We start from the raw sequence: 19,885 nt of genomic DNA, 5'->3' as shown, positions 1-19,885 counted from the left end.
ACGTATCATACGTCGTTTTACCACACATTTGCTTGAGGGACCACATTTCAACAGCATTTAACCTACTTTCATAAATATATTTCCAACTTCATCCTTCGCTTTCATACATTAGAGTTGGCACTAGAACTTTATTGTGAAATGCTAGTTTTGCCTCCTGCGAGAAACATTTGTTTGTCAAAGTAGATTTCAGTGCACCGTTCACTCTGTTCCCGGCACTCACCATCCTTTCAAGTGTCGTAAGTTCAACATATAATAATAATAATTCTGGATAACTTATATAGCGCCATTTTCGTAATATAATACCTCAAGGGCGCTTTACAAAGTGATTATATAAAGATGAAAATTTTATTTTAACTTTTTAATTTAAGAAAAATAATGTTATTTGTCACCACATGACAAGAATTTATTCAAATAATTTAGAGAACAAGTGGGTTTTAAGTTCCTTCCGAAACATCACTTCACTCTCACAGTTTCAGACTTCTGCTGGGAGAGCATTCCATACCGTAGGGCCTGCGACTGCAGATGCACGTTCGCCGAATTTAGTGCGCTGTTTGCGTAGAGGTATAATAACTTTTCCTTTCGACCTTGATGTAGCTAATCTAAGCGTAAGACGTCTGTCAGCAAGTTCATCTGGAATGCAGAGTTCCCTTAGCTATTCTGGAGCAGAGTTGTGCAGTGACTTATACATAAGCCTACATAGTTTGTATTCCACCCTCTCTGGAAAACGTTGCCAGTGCAATTCCCGAAGTAGTGGAGTGATATGACTGAACTTAGAGATTGCAAAGATTAGTCTCACTGCCGCATTCAATACAGGCTGTAGGCGAGTCATTTTATTCATTGGTAGACCTGTGTAGATACCATTACAATAATCGACTCTAGACACTACAAACGCATTTATTAATTGACGGGCGGCATCAACTGTCAAATTTTTGCGTATGCATTTAATTTGTCTCAGCTGGTAAAAGCGTGAACTTATCGTTCTACTCATTTGAGCGTCAAGAGAAAGGTCGGAATTAAGGATGACTCCCAGTAGTTTAACGGTGGGTAAAGCGGTAGACCTTACATCGGGTAGTGCCGTATCCTGAATCAAATTCTGTCGTCTGGCTGAAGCCATCCATAGTTGTTCTGTTTTAGATGGGTTCAGTGTTAGTCTGTTTTCAGCCATCCAGTTTCCTATTTTCTCAATACATCCATTAATCAAATCGGTTTACAATACAAATAAATCTGTGTATCATCTGCACAACAGTGAGACCACAATCCACATTCTTTGGTTATATTCTCTATATCTTTAGTGTACAGGAGATAGAGGAGTGGTCTGAGTACTGATCCTTGGGATACTCCAGTAGATACCTTAAATATCATCATTATATCATCGCCGTAACACTCTCGCGACATAATATAGTTTATTATTTATTCGCCACGTAATAAATACACGCATCAAACATCAACCTTGTTTCTTCTGTCAATCTTCAACTGGGCTAAGAGCCCCGAACCCCTCTCAACATGCAAAATCATACAGTAGAAACCATGTCGTTCCACCGGTAAATCCTACATACATTTTGGTGTTTTTCAGATGGCTTCATTTCCAGATAAACCAGCCCAAGAAATACTACAAGACCCAGGTTATACATACGGAGTTAACTCAATGACTAAATATAACTCCGCCCTTATAGATCTGCTTCAAGAATTATACAACTTTAAGTAAGCTTTTATCCTACAACCATGATTATGAAGGGTGTGTTTGAAACATGATACAAATTCAAATAACAGAAGCAAATATCTCTAGGATTCATTTGTATTTATTGTGTTCGAAAGAATGAAAATATACATTATAACACGTCTGCATAGAATTAAGAATAGTTTAGAAGGAGCGTAGAATCATATTTGAATACATCGGAATGTGTCCAATAATTCCCCCACTATGCCTCACTTTCGCCGTGCGCATTTGTGATGCCGCCGCGTAATGTTGCACGATTGGAAAAAATATAATTATAACACAAATGTAAGGTAAAAAAAAGCAATCTGTTAATTTCTCTAAAATTTTATTGTGCACGCGGAAATATTGATTGACGCAACAGAGTAGATAAAAAAAGGGTCATTTAATAAGAGTAATTGAATTAATAAACTTTAAACTTAAAACATAAAACAATTTTTTTTTACATAAAATGGGTATTTAGATATGAGTGTTAAATAATATTTGATGTTTAAAAGATAATGTCGGTCAAATATCCACGATAGAGTTGTTTAATCCTAGATCCAATTTTCATTATTTCTCTCATTCGATGAGCAAAGTAGGGTAAAAAAATTTACTACCCAGATAACACTAACGAAATGTTCATTTTGTTTCTTCGATAATCTGACAGATGGAAAAATAATTCAATTTTTCATGTAATGCATTTGTTACATACACATTCATTTGCTAGTTACACATGAACTGTGATTGCATCCTGTTTCTTAAAGATCCTAGCAGTATTTCTACACTTTAAAAGGGCACGACACGGCATAGTTGAATTCAAATCAGGAGTTGCGTACTGAGCGACGTCTACAAAGAAACTAATGGGTCAAAACGTAAACCTACTCATTTATGAGTTAGATAAAAATCAGTGCTTTATTATGAAACAAAATTATAAAATATAAAAACATTTAAGCATAGAATTAAGAATAGTCCAGAAAGATCGTAGAATCATATTTGAATACATCGGACTGTGTCCAATAATTCCCCCCCTATGCCCTACTTTCGCCGCGCGCATTCGTGAGGTCGCAGCGTAATGTTGCTTGATGGGAAAAAAATAATCAAAACACAAATGTAAGGTAAAAAAAAGCAATCTGTTGATTTCGCTAAAATTTTATTGTGCACGCGGAAATATTTATTCACACAACAGAGTAGATAAGTAAAGGGTCATTTAATAAGAGTATTTGAATGAATGAATTTTAAACTTGAAATATAAAACAAATTTTATTTTACATAAAACGAATATTTTTGTGTCATGTTAAATAATATTTGATATATTGAAGATAATGTCGGTCAAATGTCCACCACAGAGTTGTTCAATCCGACGTCCAATTTTCATTGATTCTTCAGGAATCATTAATATTTTCAGGAATTGCGTACTGAGCGACGTCTACAAAGAAACTAATGGGTCAAAACGTAAAAATAATCGTTTATGAGTAGTTTAGTCGCCTTCTGTTTGATGTGCGTATGCGGTTTCTGGACTATTCTTAATTCTATGCACGTCTGTTTATCTTTCAAATATATTTATTGACTCAGTTCATACACAATATATCGTACTAGCCAGTGGCGAATGGTGATTTTATTCACAGGGAAGCTATAAAAAGTATCATATTTGTACCTACATAGGAGGAACATAATATAATGTAAGTAAGATACTATAACTTGACATTTTTCAGTGGTTCTGCGTTATAAAACAACTCTCATCCATGAAATCAACTCAAACGATGTAACTTCGTGATATATTATATTATAAAGATATATTATCCATTACTTTTATATACAATTCATTAAAAAATAAATAAAAAATAGCACTATGAATTCAGTCGATATTAAGTATTCAATTGATATGTCTCAGAATTGTTACCTTTTTTTTTTAGGTTGAAGTACATTATAACAAAGGTTTGGGGAGGAATAAAACCAGACGGAAGTCAAGATGTAAGACCCATTTTCTTTTTATGTTTGCGAAATTTGTACAGAAATGGTGTCGGAAAATTGTTATTGCACAGCTATATTATTGAAATTTTTAAATTTATTTGAGAATCAGTATTCATCAGAAATGACGACGGGTATAAGGTTCTTAGCAGAATGAATACCTTATGCTGACTTTCTAATAAATACTTGGGAAATAAGTTAAAATATTCGGAATATCACAGTGCTCTAAACCATATTGTGAAATTTAATGAATTAACAAAATATTACAAAAATATTTGTTCTCAGTTCCAAGGGAAATTCGTCTTAATTTCATTTTACTATACGCTTAAAAATTTGAGCAGATGAAAGCATATTCAATTTGTATAACTTATTATGCATTATTTCTGATTTTGTAAATGTTATTGTCAATTTGTCTTTTATAATTTAAAATTGAAATAAAAGACGAGTGATACTTTAGTCCACAAGTTTGGAATATGCAGTGACCGGTTTCATCTCTTTCGCGACATCTTCGAGACTGGTATCTTTATTAAGAAATTAAATGTATTTATACAAAACAGAATATCGGACGGTCACTGGATATTCCAAATTTGTGGATTAAAATATCACTCGTCTTTTATTTCTATAATAAATTACAATTAACTTACAAATTTAAATGCATAGAACTAAGAATAGTCCAAAAAACGCATACGCACATCAAACAGAAGGCGACTAAACTACTCATAAACGAGTAGGTTTACGTTTTGACCCATTAGTTTCTTTGTAGACGTCACTCAGTACGCAATTCCTGAAAATATTAATGATTCCTGAAGATGAAAATTGGATGCCGGATTAAACAACTCTGTGGTGGACATTTGACCGACATTATCTTCAATATATCAAATATTATTTGACATGACACAAAAATATCTGTTTTATGTAAAATAAAATTTGTTTTATATTTCAAGTTTAAAATTATTGGACACAGTCCGATGTATTCAAATATGATTCTACGATCTTTCTGGACTATTCTTAATTATATGCTTAAATGTTTTTATATTTTATAATTTTGTTTCATTATAAAGCACTGATTTTTATCTAATCCAGCTATATTTAAAATCATTTTGTAATTATTTTTTGTCATGAAAGTGAACGTCCGAAGATTAACGTTAAAAATAAAAATATCAAATAAATAAAAGGCACATTGATAATATGTTAAACATTAGAATTAAATGCGACATAATAAGTAAATGAAGTTAAAAAAAACTTAATAGAGAATGAGATAATTTCAGTCCTTGAGGTACACCTAATGACACATAAAAAAAAGTAAGAATTATTAATAATGATGAAATTTTTTGACTGTCGCCCTAATTGTATTTATTTCATCATCTTTAAAGGGTATGATGGGAGTTTTGCAGAGAAGGGAGGCTGAATTGACCACGGGTATAAGGTTCTTACCAGAAAGAATACCCTATGCTGACTTTCTAATAAATACTTGGGAAATAAGGTAAAATATTCGTAATATTACCGTGCTCTAAACCATATTGTGAAATTTAATGAATTTACCAAATATTACCCATTTTATCATTGTTACATTTTTTTGTCATCATCCATTATTTTAATGAATTTAAAATGTTTTATGATGGCGATTTTTAGGAATCGTAATTATTTGTTAAATCATAGAACAAACTTACGTTTGAACACTACATTAAAAATATTGGAATGATATATATTTAAAAAAATTTTTTTTTTTTAAATATGTATTTGGACCCCTGTATTTAGTAGCCTTGCGTGTCATGTACTCTGAAAAAATTGTTTTTTTTTTGTCTCGGAAATGGGATGTTCGATCACTGATTTTGGTTTATTACCTTTATGAGTCCAATCACCATTGTTGCAAAGTTCAAGAACAATGGCGCGTGATAACTACTTTTAACTACAGTGTGGATATCTGTTAAGGATATTCCATCTTTCCTGCATTCTGCTTCAAGATTATGGCGTTGCAAACTGAAAAATGGGCACTGAAATAACAGATGTTCTATACTCTGTGAAGAAATATCATCGCATGGACAATAGTCATCATTCCTTAATTTAAACCTATATAGATAACTTCTCATAGCTCCGTGTCCGGTAAAAATTTGGGTCGTTTCGAAAGTATTTTGGTGATGATGACGAAAGTTTGCTGCATCAGCCAGCGTTGGGAAAAACATTTTAGTGATTTTACTTGTAGAAGAAGCGCGGTAATGATCCTCCCAACGCTGCTGCGTATTTTTTTATATACAGCGTTTAGCAAAGCTAAGGGGAAATTCTGAGAAGAAAGGTGCCGTTCTTTTACAAGTTGCGGCTCTTGCTCGTTCATCCGCTCTCTCATTTCCTACGATGCCAGCATGTCCTCTTATCTAGCATATTTGAATGTTCATCCCTCTTATTTTTAGATGCTTAATTTTACTCTGAATATCTAAAATGAATGAATTTACCGACCGAGTATCTGATATAGCTTGAACGCCCGAACGACAATCTGATAATATTTTTGCAATAACCCATCTCTCTGGTGGTTTCTTTAATAACCATTCGAGAGCTTCTCGTATTGCGAGTAGTTCAGCCTGAAAAACTGAGCAGAAATTATCTAATTTAAATGTTCTGCCTGGCAATTCTTTATCACTCTCAAAAGGAACGAATGCCGCTCCCACTTTTCCGTCGAGCAGGCTACCATCCGTAAAGATTCTAATTTTATTGGGAGCATAAATGGATGGAATGATATTAATGAACGGATGGATGGACGTCTTCAAAATGCATTTTTTCAATGAGGCGGGTAGAATTTGTTATTTACATAGGTAGGCTGCAAAAAAATAAAAGCAATAAGTATCGTCAACAAAAAATAAAATTTAAATTTGGTGCCATCAAAAGTGAGCAAATAAATCGCGAAAGAATTTTTAACGTTATTGAATCAATCACCTCGTCTTAATAAAAATAAAAATATGTTTTTATTACGAAAGTGGTTAGAAGACCGACTGTTTCTATACTGCTTTATTAATAATGTATAAAACTCAATATTTTTACCTTTTTTGAATAAGTTTTTTTTAAAACATTTTCTTTTCTCTCCTTTTATTTTATTTACATGTTTTAGATCTTAATATTAATAGGTGCTGTTATTTCAGATTATGTACATTGTACATGTATTGGTTGCGCCGATATTAAAGACTTATTCACTTCTATTTATAATTTATATAACAGTAAATATGTTTTTTAGAAGCAATAAATATTTTAATCCACCGACCGTACGATTCTGATTGCGCAAATGTGAATAGTTTGCGTAGGACGGCGAATGAAATGTTCTAGAATATGATATTTGTGTATCTTTTATAAGAAAATGAAATATGATATTATGCGGGAAGTGGACTGTATTTTTATGGTAAAAGGTTGATCCGGCTCGAAGGACCAAACGGTTATAGAGGGGCCATGTGGCCATGCGGAGCGGTGCGGTGAAATAGAACTAAGTATAATAACCATCTGTTGACTTTTGTGCAGTAAAAGAGCTGAAACCTTATATTTGATTGGTTTTTATGCTTTCAAAATATGAGAAAGTAAAAAGGTGAAAAAAAACTCAACAAAACTAGATAACAGGTTTAAAATATTTTTAAAGACGTGAAAATGAGAGAAAAAAATTCAACTGAAATAGATAATAAACATATACATTACGATTTTAAAACTTGAGAAAAAAATATATGGTGCTCATAAATGCAACCAAAACAAATCAAAAATAAAACGAAATAAATCAAAAATTTATACAAATGGTTGCACCGATATTAAAGACTTTTTTACTTTTATTTATAATTTATGTTCATATTTATATTACCTACATCACATTAATATTCTCACCCGCTCTCACCCATGACCCTCACCGCCTAGTAGTAGTTTAGTTAAGAATTAAACAATATTTGAGTATGTCCAAATGATTGCAGACTTGCTGGATTTCCTCCCTAGGGAGTTGTTCATATTTAAATTTATTTCAACAGAGATAAATCTCAAATCTCAAAATCCCACCCACGCGATAAAGGTTTCAGCTCTTTTACTTCACAAAAGTCAACAGATAGAAGAGTTGAGGAAATGTGGATGTTCAAACATGGGTAGAATGGTTAATGTTACACAGTGTGTAAAATGGCTACTTAAACCAGCCAACGACAAGTCATAAGCCCTGTAAATGCCTAGACTTCCATATTTCCTTCTCAAAAACGTTTTCTCCCTCTCTGTTGAAATAAATTTAAATATGTTCATTATGGTTCACTGTGATCGCTCAAATGCTTAGCATGTTTTTAAGCACGTCGATAGTTATTTGTGATGAGGCTACAGGTCGTATAATCCTACGATAAGCTTGATTCTATTGAAATATTTGGATTTTTTTGTATTAATATGATCACAAAATTAACAAAAAATAACACTTTATTAGGGTGTCTTTCTTCTTTCGGGTTCCTCCTGACTTCGACTCCGGGGGTCTATCCGGTGCGAGGTTTGCAGAGCCATTGTCCTGGGGCAGTTGGGCGGCAACTGCCACCTGCTTTCTGCTTCTCGCTGTTGTCCTCGCTGCCTCCTTATCAGCTCATACCCTCGTCAGAAACGAAAGAGACGGCAGCGAGAGCACTGTTACGTACGCAGTCTTCTCGGTGTTTGCCGCCTTCTGTCAACAAGGTAAAATATATTTAATTTGCCGAGAAAAATATGTGATACGTTTTATGTAAGAGTTAGCCCGAATTTGATAGAAAATACGAGTGAAAATATTAAAATTTGTTGCAACTATGAGGGAAAATATTTTTGAATAAATAAAAGGAATATGGGAGTCTAGTCATTTACAGGGCTTTTGACCTGTCATTGGCTGGTTTAAGTGGCCACTTTCCACCAAATAAAGTCGAAAGATTGTTTTTTTTTTATTTTATTTTATTTATTTTTTTATTAATATCCCTACAGAGATAAGGTAGAATTTTTTCAAATTCATGATTATGGATATTCGAGCGTTTACAGGGCTTATGACCTGTCATTGGCTGGGTTAAGTGGCCACTTTACGTATTACAACATTCCCCATTCCGCTTATTAGCGAATATCGACACAGGTAACATTTTTTTAAACCTTAACCCAGCCAATGACAGGTCATAAGCCCTGTAAACGCTCGAATATCCATAATCATGAATTTGAAAAAATTCTACTTCATCTCTGTAGGGATATTAATAAAAAAAATATATACCTACTCCCCCTTGGGAGAAATCCAGATTTGTGTACAAAATACACGTACTAATAATAATGTCGAAAGATTGTAATCGACAGCCTTCCAGGACGGCATGAGCCCGCAGGTTTAAAGAAGAGGCAACTTGGGTTTAGGGTCTCCTGAGACATGCGCAGCACGTGTCCGAGCCAGGTCCGCCACCGCATCTTCAAGATGATCGTTGTAGGAGGCTGCTGCGTCCGTTCTCGGACTTCAATGTTAGTTATAAAATCGAACCACCTTATACCCAATATTCTTCTCAAGCACTTACTCTCAAAACTCAGAAGTTTGGTGTTTTGAGCTTTGGTAAGGTGCCAAGATTCGTACCCATATAGGAGTACCGGCATTTTACAAGAGTTGCATATTACAAAATAAAAAATATGTATGTATTTGATTAAATTATTTTTTAAAAAACAATATTTTTTTTACCATAGATTTAGAAACAAAAACTAAACTTAAATTTTAATTATCACATTCAGTAGAAGTTTAAATCAACTAAAAAATATACTTAAAAATTGTATTTGTATAAGCTATATCTATATATGTTAAATATAATTGCTATCTATCTCACAACATTTTTTTTTTTTTTGTGTTAACATGTTATATCTAGTAAGGTAGCTAGAAAACATACTTACAATTAACATATTACAACAGAGATGAAGAACATTTAAGAAAAGGTAATATAGAAGTCCAGGCATCTACAGGGCTTAAATTATTTCACCTACATACTAGGCAACGCCTGAAAATATTATTTTTTCAATTTCTATACTTCTTCATGGACCAGGTAATTTATCAACAATATTTTGAGTTGGTCCAAATTTTCTTAAATGTTCTTCATCTCTGTTGTAATATGTTAATATAAACAGCTTCCCAGGGAGTTGAATCCAGTCCTTGTCTACGAAAATTCGGACAAACTTAAAATATTGTTGACAAAGTTTAAAGCTTTATATATTAATAATAAGATATTTTACTCCAGTAGTTACAAAAACAATCTTTTGGAACGGTACAGAAAAAGAAAACGCTTTTGTGACAATACATAAGCCCTGTAGATGCCTGGACTTCTATATTACCTTCTCTTAAATGTTCTTCATCTCTGTTGTAATATGACAAACTCAAAATATTGTTGATATTTACAATTTATATTTAGTCCATTTTTACCCCTTTGAAAAGCTGTGTCTAAGCTCAATTAAAACAATCGCCAATTATGTCGGCACTGAAACTCAATCTGATTTGTTAATTCTATGAGACTCGTGTTAATTATAATGTAATGAAGAAAATAACAATTAGTTTCATTTCCAGTGTTTGTTTCCGGTCCACAACCACGCAAAAAGGAGGTTCTCACTTTAATGAAGAAGGAAAAAATCCCAGAAGGTAATATTTATCAGTGTATGGATATTTTTTTATTATAAATAAAAAAAATACTACATGAACAAGATGTTGTACTAAATGTTATTTAATACTTTAATATAATTATTTACCGACTGATATTTGCGTTATAAAATAGGAATATAAAATAACATAAAATATTTTCATAACCTAATCAGTGCATGTAAGAGCTGCTTATGCATAGCATGTTGGTTTCATATTTTGATATTCGTGTTAAAAAACATATGAGGTGTCTTAACAATAACAATTTCTCTAAATTCATAAATCACCTTATTTCGGATTCATTATCTTTTTATTCAAGTGTCAGGCCATTCTTTCCTTTGATTCCGGTGGTCCTTGTTTTGAATTCCAATGTACCTCCCCCTGACGGCGAGTCAAGAAACCAACGCGCTCACAACGAAAAACGTACCGCGAGCGCAACAGTGATTCGAATCATCGAAAACATACACGAAACGTTAAAAGTGATTTGTGCAAGCGATAACTGTGTTTTTCTGGACCAGTGCCAAAGGGAGGAAATCGTAAGTCCTTACTCCTTTCATTAATTCCAGGATTGACACTCAAAACCATAACGTCAATTAGTTTACATAAAATCAAACGTTCCCTGTTTTCTTCAGACACGCGTATTCGACTCATTGCATGTTAAGTTTAGTTTATTTAGGACGGCCATCGCCTGTATTTCATGGGTAGGGGAAGCTAGTACCTAATAGTTCAGGATAACATTTTTTAAAATCATTTAGTATTCATTAAAATTGTTTAAATTTCTTAATTAATGTTTTTTTTTCTTTTCTTTTTTTGATTTTATTTAAAGGTACAAAATATTTCTCTTATCATTTTTTTATTAGTATGTATTTATATTAGTTACCTAAGTAGTAGTTTTAAATAATAATACATTTAATTTAAAGAAGAAAAATTTTCGTTTAGTGTTTTTCAAAATTGTTTTAATTTTTGTATTAATATGTGCTGCTTTCTTACTTTTTTTTCTTTTTTTACACGTTCAAAATATTTCTAGGACCAAATATTCAATTTTGTAAGTATTTTTATAACTATAGTAGGGCCAATTTAATAGCTCGCATTTGACATTTGTCGGTTTTAGCTCCTAGGGACTTTTACAGACTTTTTGCCAAACTTCGTTGACGAAATTTAGAAACATTAAGATTTTTGGGTTTCATGATTAAATGTGTATTTTAAATTTGTGTGAGCAGAAAAGTTTATGATATTTAAAATAGTCCTTGAAAATATGTATTAAATTTTTAAAACCAGGATCGCGTATTTTTTTTATAGATTTTCTTCGTTATAATAGTTTGCCAATAGCAGTATCAGCATTTAATTCAGTATCAATAACATAAAAAGAAATAATATACATATTCACGGGTTCTTTCAGCCATTTTCATGGATCCTAGCTTCCTCTCTGGCCGTTTCGTCTGCTTCATGACATTCCTACTCTCCCTTCTGATCTACAACTACTATACGTCTAGCGTAGTCTCCTCTTTACTGAGTGCACCACCAGCTGTACTGGGTGGTCTCCAAGATCTAATCGATGGACCTCTGGAGCTGGTGTTTGAGGATATCGGATATACAAGAGCGTTGTTTGATGTAGGTATAAATGGATCTATTGATTTTCGCCGTTGCGATTCAGCATCGCTTGGACCATAAATAGGTGTATTATAATATTATACTATTGGTGACAGGATAGTCGAAGACCATGTATTAAAAGCCTCAAATGTTACAAACCATAAATTTTTCAGGAGAGCGTTTTGAATCATACCTTTTATAACAATTATATTTTTTAATTTAATTATTTTTTTATTTGCACCACAACAGGGCAGGAAGCCCAATTATTACAGTGGTGAGTTACAGCACAGAACGCCTAAGCTTGAGAAAAATCCGATTTATTTTTTATGTTGTCACCGGGAATCGAACCAGGAACCACCCGCTTGTACTTGTCTTAACCACTACACTACGGAGTTGCCAACTGAATAAACTGGATAAACTGAATACTCCGGTTTTACTATTGTTTTTATGTCTTTTAACAAAATAAAATCATAGATATACTTCTAGTGCACTTTACAGAAATTGAAAATTATATAAATATTGCATGTGTATTTCAAAATATAATCCTTCTTTACGTGTTATGTCACTAAACTCCTCCTAAATAGCTTAACCGATTAACGAGCGATTTTTTGCATAAAATAGAGCTCTGCGCTGCGCATGTTTGTAGCTCTTAAAATTTTCAATCCAACAACAGAAATAATAGTCATTAAAAATTATATAACTTACATATTATGTACTTACACAGGGTGGCCGGAGAAGTGACGTCCAAAGGAAAAACGTAGTTGCCTCCTGGTGAGAGGTATTTGAATCACCCCCATGTATGTTCAGCGATATTGCATGATTTGGTTTTAGAAAATTTTCGACGGATCAATTAATTTTTTTTTAATTTGTAGAAAGATTTTTTATATCTTATTTTATTTAAAATTTATTTGTTTTTAAATAATATTAAAAACTGCTATAGACTCTCAGCTTTCATAATAATACAAAAAAAGTATAACTCAAATGGCTGTTATTAGCTGAAATCAGCCTTCAAAAATACTGAGGCGGAAAATTTCTATGACAATCATTTGATTAAAAAAACAATTATTGCATTTTTTATCATGAAAACTTGACTTACTTACTAATCTGCTGAAGGCATATTATTATTTAAATCATTGTAAGGTTTCTAGAATCCCATTCGTCGAGGCGCTTTGTAGCTGCAAGACGTTCGTTAAAGTAAACACCATGAACTATCAAATTTTTTCAATCTTAAAATTCATGAATAGGGCTTAGAATTCCGACCGTCCATGCGCTTTGTAAACGCTGAATGTGTTGTCCAGCCCTTATTTGTAAACGATTAAAAAAAATAATTTGAAATACAAAAATTAAAATTTTAAATAATGTTAAGGGGCTCAGTTTCATACCCTCCATGCGCTCTGTAGAAGCAAGACATGTAATCTTGCTCATTTCTGTTATTTTTTTATCAAATTTAATTATAATTTGAAACGAGGAACTAGAATCCCAACCGTCCATACGCTATGTAGCTGCAAGACGTGTTGGGATATTTATTTGAGAATAGAGCGCCTTTGAGATGATTTTTACAAAAATTACCCTTTATAATTAATCCACAATAATAATAATACTTTTAAAAGTAGTGGTAGGTAATCGATTTTTATATATTTTTTAAAATCATATAACACGAAGTATTTTACAAGTACAATACGTTGAATTACATTCCCAGGAGTTACAACAACTCAATTCAGGACATAAATAATATTTACATGAAAAAAATAACACATATTGAAAACAACAAAGAAACAAAGCAAGTTTGGCACCTTTATAACTAAATATAGCACAACAATATATACGCCAAAAAACCTATCTTACACAAGCAGAATAAATATAATATTTGATGTTTGTTTGTCGATAGAAACTGATGGTTTTAATGTTTTGCTTTGTTTGTGTTTTAGAATCCAAACTTTTATTTCCAACCAAAACGTAAACGATTGGAAAAGTTGATGGTGTCAACAAAAGTTAAAACAGATAATAGGAAGAAGCCAGTTTTTATGGAGCCTAAAGAAGGAATTGAACTTGTAAAACAGGGAGGTACGTTATATAAACTCTGAGGGAAAAATAGCTATGTAATAAATATTTTTTTAAAGAAAATATGATGTATGATGGTTTAAAAATAAATTTTAACAAATATGACAAGGCAAAACATAAGCATGCGACAAATAAAAGAAAGTATCTACATGGATCAAAATTGATTATTTTTTCGTCGACTGTTTTTAAGGATTTGCATATCATACGGAGCCTGACACTGCTAATCCTCTAATAGCTGATACCTTTGACCAGGAAGAGATTTGCGAAGTCCAAGAGCTACCAATGTTGGAAGCTTCTATATTCTTGATCACTGAAAAACACTCCCCTTTCTCCGAAGTTTTACAATTGGGTAAGAAGTGTTGGCTTATCTTGTACCAAGTTCACAAATCACAGACTTTTGAAGAGTGGTTTATTTCGTGGATTGCTAGAACCAATATTTTAAATTTGCTCATAACATGTTTATCTACTGATAAATAATTGAGAAACCGAGGCAATTTGAAAATGTTTGAATAAAAACGACGTCTGAGATTAAAAAAGATCCATTGTTGGAAGATACCATTGACACGCTTGTTTTTCATGTAACGTCGAAATATTTAGTTTTTAATTGTTTTTTTTGTCAATCTATTAACGGTACAACTTTGATTTCACCGTTTCCCTGTAGATGGTTTTGGCGATCTGGAGCTCAATCACAGATGGCTATCGACATGCTAAAAAACGTGCTAAGTATTTGAGCAATCACCACGAACAATCATGAACACGCTGAAGTTAAAGCGGTCGCGTTGCAAAACGCCATAGATAAGTTCCTGTGCGAGATTCAACCAATCCTCTTGAACTGACCGAAGTTGAATTTCGTTTTGCAACGCGACCGCTTTAACTTCAGCGTGTTCATGATTGTTCGTGGTGATCGCTCAAATACTTAGCACGTTTTTTAGCATGTCGATAGCCATCTGTGATTGAGCTCCTGGTTGATATTAAAAGATCATAGCATCATGCAATAAACTTGAACATCTGTCAACATAACCTCAAAGAAACATTAGTTAATTTGTGCCTGAATCATAAAGTTATTATCATGTCAGTTTACGAGCCAAATTCTCGTCGTTTGCAAGACGTTTTAATTTTCTGCTTTAATATGAAGCAATCTGCCGCTGAGGCTCATCAAATGCTCTCAAATACTTATGGTGGATTTTTGTGGCAAATTTGATGTAATATTCAATTGCTTTCTATTCACAAGGAACGTAGGAAACAATGCATGGTGCAATTATTGTGGTCTTGAGAAAAAATGATAATATCCAACACCAGCTTTTTGTACAAGTTAAAATACTCTCAGCGAAAGTAAGAATGAAAGAAGTAGAGTTAAAAACTAAATTAAAATCGAGGTTTATGAAATTGATGTTTTAAAAAGTAACTAGATTTATGACAAAAATAAGACCCTTGGTCTTCCAAAAGAATTTCAAATATGTGAAGGGAGTATATTCACTGTTGTCTAGATATATATACTTCAGATCATACATTTTTTATTGTCCAATGAGTGATCAACATAATTTGTATCCATTTTTTATAAAACTTCCTTATCCAATAAATGTGTCACTATTTCTTTTAATACTTAATGCTAAAATCACCAACCACACTGCAAACATCTCCTTTAAAAATAACGTCAAATTTTAGACCTTGGTACCGTTTTATGAATTTATTTATCTCCTTAATATTAATGTTTTGTAGAATAACCATCTAATGGTGATTATCCTATTATGGAACTACTATCAATTTATCACGTGAAGGACATTGTTTTATTCTAGCTTGCTAAGGACAATGGAGGCTGGTCAGGCTCGCAGGATGAAGACAATATTCCAGGCTCCATCTCTCCACTGCTCTGGAAGTGCAGGAAGAGCTAGACCAGTCCCCATTGGGAGAATAATTCCAGCTTTATTGCTTCACCTTTGGGCGGCTGTTATATCACTTATTCTGCTTGTTTTGGAAATTCTACGGAAAAGGTAACATGACTTTTAACGTAAGTATACAAAACCTTCCACTCAGCCAATTATCAAATCCCTATTCCGACCTTAATTACTCTAAAATTAATAGAATAGAAGTAAAATTTTACGCCATCGGAGGACGATAAAAAATAAGTAACAAAACAAATAAATCATCACACCGTTTTCCCGTAGGGGTAGATAGAGGATAAAATGCGACTCGACTATTTTTAACATACAAATTTGCTATTCTCTACATTCATATGTAAATCTTCTCATTCACGCACGCCGGTTAATCCAACTTTGACGTGTCTATCTTATAATATTTGCTGGATTTGGTTTTACTCGTTCTCATCGTAACTTTTTTCAGCCGTTCTTTCGCCAAACCAAAGCAGGACTCCTTTCTTTATTTTGTCGAAAATACCTGTCTCAGCCTTACTTGCATTTTGACATTTGTGCACCGATCGTACACAGTTTTAACACACATTCACCTGAGCCTGCTTTCATCCTTGTTTTTCCAATTCCATACTTCGCTCCCATACAGGACCGGCACCGGGACTTTATTGTGAACTGCAGAAGTTCTAAAATTAGTTCAGCAGCTATATATCACAATAATAATCATAAAAAGATAAAAGGAGACAGTAATTTGTAATGAGCTTTTATAAAAATAGTTGCTCCGCATGGGTTTTGTTTTAAATAACATTTTATGTAAATAGGAACTTAGATATCAGGGGACGGTCTGTAAATGTAAATTTCATACTGATTGACCAAATTTTAAAATAGATTGACAATATTTAATACGCTTTCGAATCCCAACAATGACACTTTGAAAATTAGACTTACAACAACAACAACAACAAACCATCACGCCGTTTCCCCGTAAGGGTAGGCATAGAGGATAGAACGCCACATTACTCTATCTTTGCATTCAGATCTCGCTTCTTCTACATTCATACATCTTTTCATGCACGCGCGCCGATTATTCCGACTTTTGACATGTCCATCTTCAAGTATTTGTTGGATTTGGTCATGCCATGTCTTTCTCGGTCTACCTCTATTTCTGCATCCATCAATATTCGCATTGTAAATATTCTAAGCCGATCTTTCGTTGTCCATTCGCACTACATGTCCAAACCATCGTATGGCTCCTATCTCGAATTTGTCGATAGTGCTTATCTCAGCCTTATATAAGGTACGGATCTCAACATTTGTGCATCTATCGTACATAGTTTTACCATACATTCGCGTGAGAGATCACATTTCGACAGCATTCAGCCTACTTTCATCCCTGTTTTTCCAAGTCCATACTTCGCTCCCATACATCAGGGCCGGGACCAGGACTCCGTTGTGAACTGCAAATTTTGCCTCTTGCGACAAGCATTTATTTGCCAAGGTGGATTTAAGTGCTCCGTTCACTCTGTTCCCAGCACTCACCCTCCTTTTAATATCTTTCACAGTCATTCCATCCCTAGTAAACATATTTCTCAGATTTACAAATTCCTCTACTCGTTTTAGTATAACTCCATTCACAGTGATTTCACATTTAGTCATACTTTCATTTCTTTCAAAAACCATCACATTCGATTTATCGACATTCATCAGCAAATCGCTTCCCTTGCACACATACGTTTTGAATCAACGTTCGCGTATTGTCAAACCTTATTTTATTGTTGTCATTATTTCGTATTTACTGCATTTTGTGGTTACCTACCGTATTGTATAGGACTCGTCCCACATTATTCATTCGATGTGCATCAGTTAAATTTTAAAATAAAATGCTTTTTTTTTCAGAATACGGTTTTGAAATTTAACATACTTTAAAAAAAAAAAAATAATTTAAATCATTTCGTCATTTGAATTTTAACAAAAAGGTTTCTTACTTTTTACTAAGCTCTTTATTGTACCATTTTTAATACAATTTACAAGTTTTAAACAATTATTTTTTTATACTTACGCACCCGCACACACGCACCCTCTCCCTCATTCATTCCCACACACACATGTATCCTCTCCCTCATTCATTCACGCATACACACATTCACATACACATGAATACAAACGTCACGCAAATACAATTACCAAACTTCTTTTCTTATATATTATGTGTCATTATATTTACAGTGGATTTTTTTAATTGGCTTTAGCATTGTTAAGATTTTTCTACTTATTTTGTTTATGTAATAGCTGTAAAAATCCCAAATAAAATAAAATAAAATAAAATAAAATAAAATAAAATAGAATAGAATAGAATAGAATAGAATAGAATAGAATAGAATAGAATAGAATAGAATAGAATAGAATAGAATAGAATAGAATAGAATAGAATAGAATAGAATAGAATAGAATAGAATAGAATAGAATAGAATAGAATAGAATAGAATAGAATAGAATAGAATAGAATAGAATAGAATAGAATAGAATAGAATAGAATAGAATAGAATAGAATAGAATAGAATAGAATAGAATAGAATAGAATAGAATAGAATAGAATAGAATAGAATAGAATAGAATAGAATAGAATAGAATAGAATAGAATAGAATAGAATAGAATAGAATAGAATAGAATAGAATAGAATAGAATAGAATAGAATAGAATAGAATAGAATAGAATAGAATAGAATAGAATAGAATAGAATAGAATAGAATAGAATAGAATAGAATAGAATAGAATAGAATAGAATAGAATAGAATAGAATAGAATAGAATAGAATAGAATAGAATAGAATAGAATAGAATAGAATAGAATAGAATAGAATAGAATAGAATAGAATAGAATAGAATAGAATAGAATAGAATAGAATAGAATAGAATAGAATAGAATAGAATAGAATAGAATAGAATAGAATAGAATAGAATAGAATAGAATAGAATAGAATAGAATAGAATAGAATAGAATAGAATAGAATAGAATAGAATAGAATAGAATAGAATAGAATAGAATAGAATAGAATAGAATAGAATAGAATAGAATAGAATAGAATAGAATAGAATAGAATAGAATAGAATAGAATAGAATAGAATAGAATAGAATAGAATAGAATAGAATAGAATAGAATAGAATAGAATAGAATAGAATAGAATAGAATAGAATAGAATAGAATAGAATAGAATAGAATAGAATAGAATAGAATAGAATAGAATAGAATAGAATAGAATAGAATAGAATAGAATAGAATAGAATAGAATAGAATAGAATAGAATAGAATAGAATAAAATAGAATAAAATAAAATAAAATAAAATAAAATAAAATAACATAAAATAAAATAAAATAAAATAAAATAAATAAATACATCGTAGACTTACTGTTTTGCTAATATTTTTATCGATGCCATAATATTTTTATCTAATTTACTTGTAGATGGGAAGAAAACTTGTTCAGAGGAAGAAATGGCTAAAAATATCACATGTGGCCTATAAATCAGCATGAATTTAACACCAGAGAAATAAATGATATTTTCTGTAAAAGGCTACGTACGATTTATATAGAAAGGAAAACCGAAAAAAAATGTACTACACAAAGCAACTTTGAACAGCTTCAAGAACAAAAACAAAAACAATGGCATATCACTCTGTTTTTGCATATAAATCTCGGTTCCTCTACATTTATACATCTTTTCATGCACGCACGCCGATTATTCTGACTTTTGACACGTGGATCTTCAAGTTTTGCTGAATTTGATTAAAAAGGAATATTTATGAAAATAAAACAACAACAAAAATTGTTTGAACGACAGAAGTAGTAGTATTAATAATATTTTTATGTATTCAAGGCTATATCTTTATTATTATTTTAATTTGACATTTACTGTTCTGTTTTAAAGATTTTTTTATTTTTTTGTGTATTTAATATTACAATACGCGCAAGGGACGGACATTTACAAAAATAATACGCAAACATGGTAAAAATTTTCAAAATAATAAAATGAAAAATGAACAACACGCTGGAGGGGTGGTGACGGTTTCTGGTTCTCCCGATCGGACTTGTTTCTCCACAAGCTAATATA

General features: G+C 32.2%; 1 protein-coding gene across 1 annotated transcript; it reads left to right on the top strand.

Moving 5' to 3' along the window:
- Positions 1-1,573: 1,573 nt before the first annotated feature.
- LOC148277209 (ionotropic receptor 75a-like) lies at positions 1,574-15,802 on the top strand. Its single transcript, XM_088233207.1, has 8 exons — positions 1,574-1,701; positions 3,610-3,667; positions 5,038-5,147; positions 8,085-8,323; positions 11,659-11,870; positions 13,778-13,913; positions 14,101-14,288; positions 15,707-15,802. The coding sequence occupies exons 1-8, from the start codon at positions 1,574-1,576 to the stop codon at positions 15,800-15,802; spliced, it is 1,167 nt and encodes a 388-aa protein (XP_088089333.1).
- The last annotated feature ends 4,083 nt before the right edge of the window (positions 15,803-19,885 follow it).

Source organism: Micrasema longulum, unplaced genomic scaffold, assembly GCF_059751315.1.
Source record: "Micrasema longulum isolate JH-2025_06_02 unplaced genomic scaffold, ASM5975131v1 h1tg001068l, whole genome shotgun sequence".
NCBI lineage: Eukaryota > Metazoa > Arthropoda > Insecta > Trichoptera > Brachycentridae > Micrasema > Micrasema longulum.
The sequence above is the reverse complement of the archived record's forward strand: the minus strand, read 5'-3'. Positions and strand labels throughout refer to the sequence as shown.